The sequence below is a fragment of the Fukomys damarensis genome, unplaced genomic scaffold (assembly GCF_012274545.1).
Source record: "Fukomys damarensis isolate Sample0158 unplaced genomic scaffold, DMR_v1.0_HiC HiC_scaffold_21, whole genome shotgun sequence".
NCBI classification, from domain to species: Eukaryota; Metazoa; Chordata; class Mammalia; order Rodentia; family Bathyergidae; genus Fukomys; species Fukomys damarensis.
This window is the reverse complement of record NW_022900933.1, coordinates 4,648,090-4,656,530: the sequence shown is the minus strand read 5'-3', so window position 1 is coordinate 4,656,530 and position 8,441 is coordinate 4,648,090. Positions and strand designations below refer to the sequence as shown.

At 42.2% G+C, this 8,441-nt stretch overlaps 1 protein-coding gene across 1 annotated transcript in view; it reads right to left on the bottom strand.

The window, feature by feature from the left end:
* Six6 (SIX homeobox 6) overlaps window positions 1-1,157 on the bottom strand; it is a gene marked incomplete at its 5' end in the record, with an annotated part of 3,220 nt that extends 2,063 nt beyond the window's left edge. The window contains one exon of the mRNA XM_010605749.1: window positions 1,137-1,157. Coding sequence (XP_010604051.1) covers window positions 1,137-1,157 — 21 coding nt within the window. The remainder of the gene's footprint in view (window positions 1-1,136) is intronic.
* Between the last annotated feature and the right edge of the window lie 7,284 nt (window positions 1,158-8,441).

Below are 8,441 nucleotides of genomic sequence, written 5' to 3'. Positions count from 1 at the left end.
GGGCGGATTGGCGGCGCGGGCGTCCTGGAGACCCCTTGTCAGTCACCGGCTGGCTCTGCCAATCAAGGCTGCGACCAGAGCGCGGGGGCCATTTCAGCACCTCCCAGCGCTCGACAGCGCCCGCGCTTCGCCGGTAGACCTCCCTCAGGATTTTATAGAAACTGGCAGACGCCAAGACGTAAGAGTGGCTTAAAGGAAAACGAGCGAGAGCCGCAGAGGTTCGCTCTCCCCCTGTCCTGCCCCATCCCTCCCCCTCCACCACCCAGAGGCAGGGACTCTGCAGGGTTCACTTTGGGTTTCTGAGATGCCTCGGTAGAAAAGTCTCCAGAGGACAAAGAGGATTGGGCAAAATCGAAACCCTACAAGACTTCGCAAGTACGGTTGTAACAAACAGCAAACCTGAGAGGAGAGCACGCGGGAGGGAGAGAAGGTGGCAGAGTGGATCTTTTCGTATCTCTCTTCCCCTTTTCCCGCTGTCAGAGCGGCTGAATGGAAAGCAAATCTGGAGCAGAAGGAACGGGACCGGGGATCTGTAGAAGAGGTCAGTTTGGACTCCATCCCCATGCCCTTCAAAACCTCCTAAAATAATTTCGAACGCGAGCAAAAACACTTGATAGCAGGAGCGCTCGCTCTGAGGAGTTAAAAACTTCAAGGAAAGGGGGCCGTAGGAATCTCTCATTCGGTTGAAGATTGCACTTTTTGGTCCCCCCTCTCCAGTTCAATCTACTTGAACAGTGCAGTGTAGCCACATCTAGAGTGAGTGTCACTGTTGGGTTAGGATAGGAACTGAAAGGAGATTTTCGAAGGTCTTTCTGAAAAGATAGATTTGTTCCTTTCCTGCAGGCTAATTGTGCCCGTGCCATGTGTTAGAATACATAACTGGAGCTGGAGATAGAAATCTTAGGATCTTTCTTCCCCCAAAGCAATGCAGTGAGACTAAGTTAGGGAAGGGGATTCACAACAGTGTGTGTGTGTGTGTGTGTGTGTGTATAGAAAGCACTTCCCCAGGCACTGGAAGTTGACCCTGCCTTCGGAGAGGAGGGGTCTCCTCCAAAGCTCTGCTTTCAGGCCAGTAGATTGCAGGCAACTTTACATTGCTCACCAATTGACATTCACATCTTACTGTTTTCTGAAACCTCCTTAGAGAAACCACGATCTCATCTGGGCCTTTGATAAGGGTTTGTTTCATTTGAAGAAAATATTCAGTAGAGGGGATGATGTCCAATGACAATGCCAGGAAGGCCTCTGGCAGGCCCATTCCCAGGGAGAAATCAGACGGGAAAGTTCACCACTGAAATGGACTGGGCCTGACTGTCTTTTCTTTAGTATCAAGTACAATCTGTATGTTGCTTGTACTGATCCGGTAAATCAGAAGGCAGATAGCTGGCACAGATGGTCGGAGGTGTCAGGTCAGATCATGCTATGCCTGAGTGCAGAGAAAAGCTCGTTCTGACAGAAAACCCATATATTATTTTCACAGATCTTCAGAGTTCACTCAAAAAAATAAATAGATAAAAGGAAAAAAGAGCAGAGGGGAAGACAAAAGCCCTCAAACCCTTTGCATCATTTCTGTGAGATTGCCAGCCGCCTACTCTGAGAGGCTTTCTTTTCTGAGGTCTCATTTTCTTGAAATGCGACAGGGTAGGGGCACAAGGAAGAGGGCAGTGAGGGGAATGACAAAGCATGAACCTTCTCTAGCTGCGAGCGACTTCGGAGTCCGCCAGAAGGACAACTCGAATGAGACGCACGCACACAGGGGCCCAGAACACAGTCCGAGGAGAACCCCAGGTGCGAAAATCCCGCAGGGACGCAGCGCTGAGGCCGAGCCCCTAGTCCGGGAAGGGCTGCTTTCTCTGAATCAGCTCACAGCGAGGTCAGCTTGTGCTCTCCAGGGCTCCCGGTGGGTGGCGGAATCGCTTCCCGCTCGCCCCTCCAGGTCGCGCTTCGGGAAGACCCTCGACTTGCGCGAGCCCAGGGCCAGCTCCGCTTAGGGCCCGGCGTGGCAGCGAGCAGACTCAGCCGGGCCCCTCGTCCTCTTCGCGCCCAGGCCGGGCGTCCGAAACCTGACTCTACGCGGCTCCTGGACAATAGTTCTGTGCGCACTTCGGATTCCAAGGCCCTTTGGCCTTTGCGTGTCTGAGGCCGTGGGGCTCGGGCACCGCCGCTCCAGGTGCAGAGCGCTGGTCGCAGGAGGCCCTAGGAGCGCCTGGAGGGTGCGGTCGGCGGTCAGGAGGTCCCATCTCCGCCATCACTGGGGACACACTGAAGAAATAAGTGGGCCGGGCCGCTCCTCCCTGGAGACGAAACAGCTTCGCGGGGTTCCAGCCGACCTCACCCCACCCTTGGGGCGCAGTTCTCCCGAGTTCTCTGCTCCCCGGGAAAGCCACAGATGTCAAAGTTCACTATCTGCAGTCCTGGCTGTATTTTTAAAATTTTTTTTACTGAAAGATTTAAAAAATCATTTTGGGGCTTTGCGCCAGACCTCCCGGCCGTCCCAAATCGTAATTCTGATTCTGATTCCAGACTTCCGTCTCTGCCCCACCTTACTTGAACAGGAAATGAGGAAGTGCGGCGGCGGCGGCGGCGGCGGCAGCCCTGGCCTCCGGCTTGTCTGGGTGGCTTTGCAGTTTTCTAAGGGTGGTTGGAGGCCCTAGATGAAGACACGAATGCTTGGGCCAAACGTGGGAATCCAGAGGCATCTGTCCTGCTCTCTCCAGAGGCTGGGTTTTATTTTATGGGGTAAAATTTTGGAAATAAAAGCATGCAGAAGATTCTGTGGACCTTGGCAAAATGAGTTGTGAGGTTTATACTAGAATCTTTAGAGTTCAGGGCATCACTTCTGCACATGGAGAGGTCTCGCCCCTCATTTTGCAGCCACTGATTTTTTCTGTAGAGTAGAGGGGCTGGCGGAGCCCTGACTATACCCTGCTGAACTGTAGCTCATGTCTGCCGGAGAAGTGCACTCTTAGAAGGCCGTGCTTTCCTACTTCCGAGTTCCCATCTTGTCTTATCTTTTCATTGACCTTTCCTAAGTCAAAAGCCATAACAACAGTGCTTTCATTTTCTTTCCTACATCATTTTGAATTGTCAGGGATGTTTAAGAATGCAGTAACCTCATCTCTCTGAATTCTTTGTTGAAGGCATCAGTGCTGCACCTGAGAGTCACATGTTGGACGTCAGTGAGGCCCCAGGCTTTTGTGTGTCCACTTGGACTTTTGAAAGAGGTGTTGGTTTCCCTTTCTTGTGCCTAAAGCCCAATGTTGATGGTGAGAGCTGGGTTTTATTATTACTTTAAAATGTACTTTAAGAATAATTATTTTAAATATTTTATTTGTAGTAAAAAATCTAGAATGATTTAAAAGGTATTTTATAGTCTGAAATAATAGGATTGAAATTTCAAACATTTATTCATTAATTTAGTATTCAGATTATCAGGTGATACTATCCTCATTTAGATATTTTGTATTTAATAGTTCAGATCTTAGTTACGGGTTGCATTCAATGTCCTGTTTTTAAAGCACTATCCTATTAAACCTCAGGTAGATCGCTGTATTTCATTCATTCCTGCTGTTGTTTCTATGGTCCCTTATAACAAAGAACAGAGAAGGTTCTTAATTGTTTATGCCTAAGAACACCATCTGAGAAATGTTTTGTAGATTTCCTAGCACTACGGAATTAACTGATGAGAAAGCATTACTATGAATACATTAATCTAATTTTCTTTGTTTTTTGTTTCTTTGGTACCGGGGATTGAACTCGGGTCCTTGCACTTGCAAGGCAGGCCACTGAACCGCTGAGTTAAATCCCCGGCCCTCATTAATCTAATTTTAAGAGATCAGGACATTTTATTGTTCACTAGCTGTTCTTTAAGTTATGCAAAATTGCTTTTTTGTTAAGTAGAGGAAATTTTTAAAGTTTAAATGTGGAAAACACAAGTAGTGATTAATTAGTAGTAATTTTTAAAAAGTTCAGCTACTTCTATAATTCTCTTTTGAGCTCTAGTTTGTGGTGGACTGAAGATATTTGGATGAAAATTTGCATTTGAGCCAAAGAGTACATTACAAATCACAACCCTTGTAATATAAACTGTGGTCGTAAATTCACTTTTTTCTCTCCAGTTTCTTTAGGGAAGGCCTAACATGATCAGGACTAAACAAACTACCACAGTGCTTACTTAGAGTTATGCATCAGTGAGTTTTTGTCTTCAGGTTAAATTCTTAAAAATGTAAACCATCTGTTATAACCTACATTTTTATCAGTAATTAAACATTAATTGAATGACTGAAAGAATGATTAATTCACATTTCTCTACTGGAACACTTTTTTCCCAACAGCAGGCTGTTTTTAATGTTTTTTTTTTTTTTCAGCTTTAATTGAGTTCATTGGTACATTTTAGGTATACAGTACAGTTACATTCATTGTTGGGATCTTGTACCTCTACATGACAAGTCTTGGTTCTCATTTTTTCCCCTTGTCCCTGCCCTCCCTTCACCCCCTCCTCCCCTCCCCATCTACAAACACTTTATTTCCATCTTTTCATTCTCTCACATTTTTTTAGCAGGCTGTTTTTAACCATTTCCAAATCCAAAATCAAAATATATTTCTAAAATATGCATAGAAACCTTAAAATTCAATGATATAAAAGTATATATGTTTAATATTCTCTGGAATCACCAAACATCATTGCCATTAAATTGTATAAATCATATATATTTATTAATTATGTTATCTCTTAAATCATAATTTTTTCTACATACTGTGAAGTCAAATAGAAGTAATAGCTTTTAATAAGGACTTTAAATTCTCTTCAGTTGATCCAGCTGGTTAGCAAAAAATTAGTTTGAAAACATATTTATAAAAATATTTGTATATGACATCTTACCATCCAAAGCTGGAATGCTCAGCTCAGGGCAATTTTGTTTCCCACCTATCTACTTCCCAGGGACGCTTGGCAATATCTGAAGATGTTTCTGGTTGTCAGCTGACATCTAGTATTGCAGGCCAGAGATATTGCTAACCATCTTACAATGGTAGAGCTTACCCCTAAAAATCACCAGTAGCATTGCTGTTAAGAAACTCTGTTTTAAAGGAGCTCAAAATTATTAACAAGGCACATAAAAACCATGTTAAAATTCTCTTTATTTTGGAGTTGAAGCATATTTAGGGGAAACAGTGCACTTTTAATTTCACTTTGGGTCTGGGCCTTACTAATAAAATTTGTTCCTAAGACCTACTGTAATTTTGTTTTCTTAAAATTTATAGTAACGAGTACTGGTAATTGAATCCTTATAAGCCTGTGTCAGTGGACAACATGGGTTTTTTGTTTGTTTGTTTCTATCATGATGGAATTTATGTTCTTTGAGTAACTGATGGAACAGACACTAGTTAGCAGTCCTTTTCCACTCTACAAATGAATAAATATGAAGACCGAGCAGCTTAAATGATTATCCATATTACACACCTAGTTCATGCCAGGCGTAGGGGTAAAACAGATTCAAGCTTTTATCCATTATATACCTTGCCTTCTTCACTCACAAAAGGTGACTTAATTCCAACTGAGTTTGATGGCAGAATCTGGATCACACACAAATATTTATTGATACCTGCCATGTGCAAGTTTCTGTACTATTTCATGCTGCTGTGACTTTCAGAGTTTGTAGCACTCTGGTTCAAGGATCTCAGAGCGATTTAAACAATCCTGTGTCTTGCCAGGTGGTGCGACCCTTGCAGGCCCTAAAAAGGCAGGGAATCAAAATGTGCCTCTGGGACATCCATTGTTTTCTTTGGAGAGTCGAAACAGCTAGAGTCTGGGGCTATTGAAGACCGTTCCCTGAGTCGGCACAGAGTCCACTAACGGGAAAAATGGGGCTGAATGCAGGCTCTGAGGGGGGAAGAGATTGGACTTGAGGTGTTGTAAGGCTGGGTTTACGTGAAAAAACTCTGAACTCTTTTGTCAGGTCTTTCAAAAGAATAACAGTGATGCTCACAAGCATTTCTATAATTAACAAGCTGTCAACATTTCTATTATGGCTACAGAAGTCTATTACAGACCTCAGAATAGTGACAAATGTTTCTTTAGGTCTGAAATGTTAGCCTTCATCTTCTTTTCAGCCTAAGGGCAATTTTTGAAACCAATTTTGCTTCAATCATTTTGGATCAGTTGTGTGGTAATTTTGGGAGTGCAGATGCTCTAGGCCCACCTATTGAAATAAAGATTTTTAAATGGAAACACAGACAGGAGGCTGCTTAAGCCCCAGTGGGGACCAGCTGCAAGGCTCTGGCAGGGAATTATACAGGCAGACAGTGGGAATAGATTTAGAAAAAATTAAGGGACAGAGAAATGTGTGCACGCTTCCTTTAATAGTAGATATTTTTCTCAGGTTCTTCAAACTAGGACATTTTAAACCCCCCTCCCCCATTTTAGTATTTAGTGTTATTACTTTCTCTGTTGTGCTTAGGTTTGGGTGAAATTAATGTTAGAGAATTTGTCATTATAGCTATTAAAATTTGGGGGGGAAATGACTTTTGGGAATTTAAATATTTTTGTTTTTTAAGGGAATTTAAATATTTAATTTTAATCTTCATTGAGCCCCCCCACATCTTATCTCCTTTCTGCTTATTTACCCTTTTATCCTTATCACTCCTTTTTGTGGTCTCTGACCATCACCTTCTTTGCTAATGATTATATTTCTCTGTAGTATAATGATTTATTTTTATGTTTTCTTTTCTACTTGTTCTGACGCCATGACTCCTTGCTTTTGTGTCCTGCTTTTCATTGTTAATACCTTCTTAGTAGACTACTTGTGAGGTAGACCAAGGCAAACTGCTCACTCCTGAAAGAAGCTGGACAAGAAGAGGTGCAGAGTCTCTGTAATGACATTTGGGGCAGTGGTATTACTCAGACTAAACTTCGTAAAAGCAAATTAAGTAGTAGAAACAGCAAAGACATTAGCTATTTTAAATCTAAAGCCTTGTGCTAACCACATGATTTGGGGCTCCAGTTTTCTTATCTGATATATACTTATCCTACAGGATAGTGATAAGGATTAAATGAAATTAAAAATGACTGTTCCATTCACAGAGCCTGATACATAGTATGCTCTCAACAAATATTAGTGCCCCTCTGTGGGCAATCATTTGTGTAATCTACCGATTATGCCTTCTCTGGTTATTTGTGATGCCTCACTTTCCATCATGTCCTTGGTCTCATAATCCTTTGGTGTTCTGTTTAGGTTTCTTGAAAGTTTCCAACCAATAAGTTCTTTTGAAATAAGCTTTCCTGTTCCATGGAACATTAGTGTTGTAAGAAATTAATCCAAATAAGTCAATAAATAGCTTATATGAAATTTCTCAAATGCCCACCATAGTAGTTTCTGTGGCAGTTGTAACAACCTATCACAAACGGGTTAGTACAAAACGACACAAATTCATTCTCTCGTGGCACTGGAGGCCACAGACCTGAATCAAAGGGCTGGCAGGGGCATACTCTTTCCAGATACTTGGGGGGAGAATATTTCTTCCTTCTTCCAGCTTCTGGTGGCTGCTGGCATTTCTTGGTTTGTGGCTGCATGTCCCCAACTTCTGCCTCCCTCTTTTTAATTTTGTTTTGTTATTTGAGATAGGGTCTCCTTGTGTCATTCAAGCTGGCCTTGAACAACTATGTATCCTAGGCTGGCCTCAAACTTGCAGTAATTCTCCTGCTTTAGCCTTCTGTGTGCAGGGATTATAGGTGTGCGCCACCATGCCCAGCTATGCCCCTTTATTTACATTATCTTTTCTGTGTACAGGAAACTTCCTTTGCCTTTATTTTATAAGGATCCAGGTGATTGCATCAGGAACCATCTGGTAATTTAGAATTTCCTCTCAAGATCTTTAATTTAAGGATATTTTTTGCATATAAAGTAATATTTACAGATTCTGGGGTTTAGAAGGTGAATATAGAGGCCCTGTTTCCATCAATGCACCATATATAGTTATACAACAAATAGATTAGTCTCAAATGTTTCTTGGAAGTAAACTAAAAGAACAGAATCCTGTGGCCAATCTAGATATAGGAAAATAATGCTTTTGGCTTTGTGTTTATAATTGTGAACTTTTATTTTGGTGGTACTGGCCATTGAACTACAGCTAAATCCCTAGTCCTTTTTTTTTTTTGAGGCAGGATCTAAATTGCCCAGACTGGGCTCAAACATGCACCCTCCTTCAGTTTCCAGAGTAGCTGGAATTATAGGCATACATCACCATGCCTTAATTATAGACTTTTTACTGCAGCTATCGCATGTCAAGATTGGTAAGAGCCTGATCAAAGCAGGGTTTTCATTAATTTATTGAGTTTAAAAATTTGTATTAGTGCATATTAGTTATACAGAAGAATGGGTTTCACTTTGGCATAGTCATAAGTGCATATAATATAATTTGATTATTGCTTTTAAAGCTTCCCT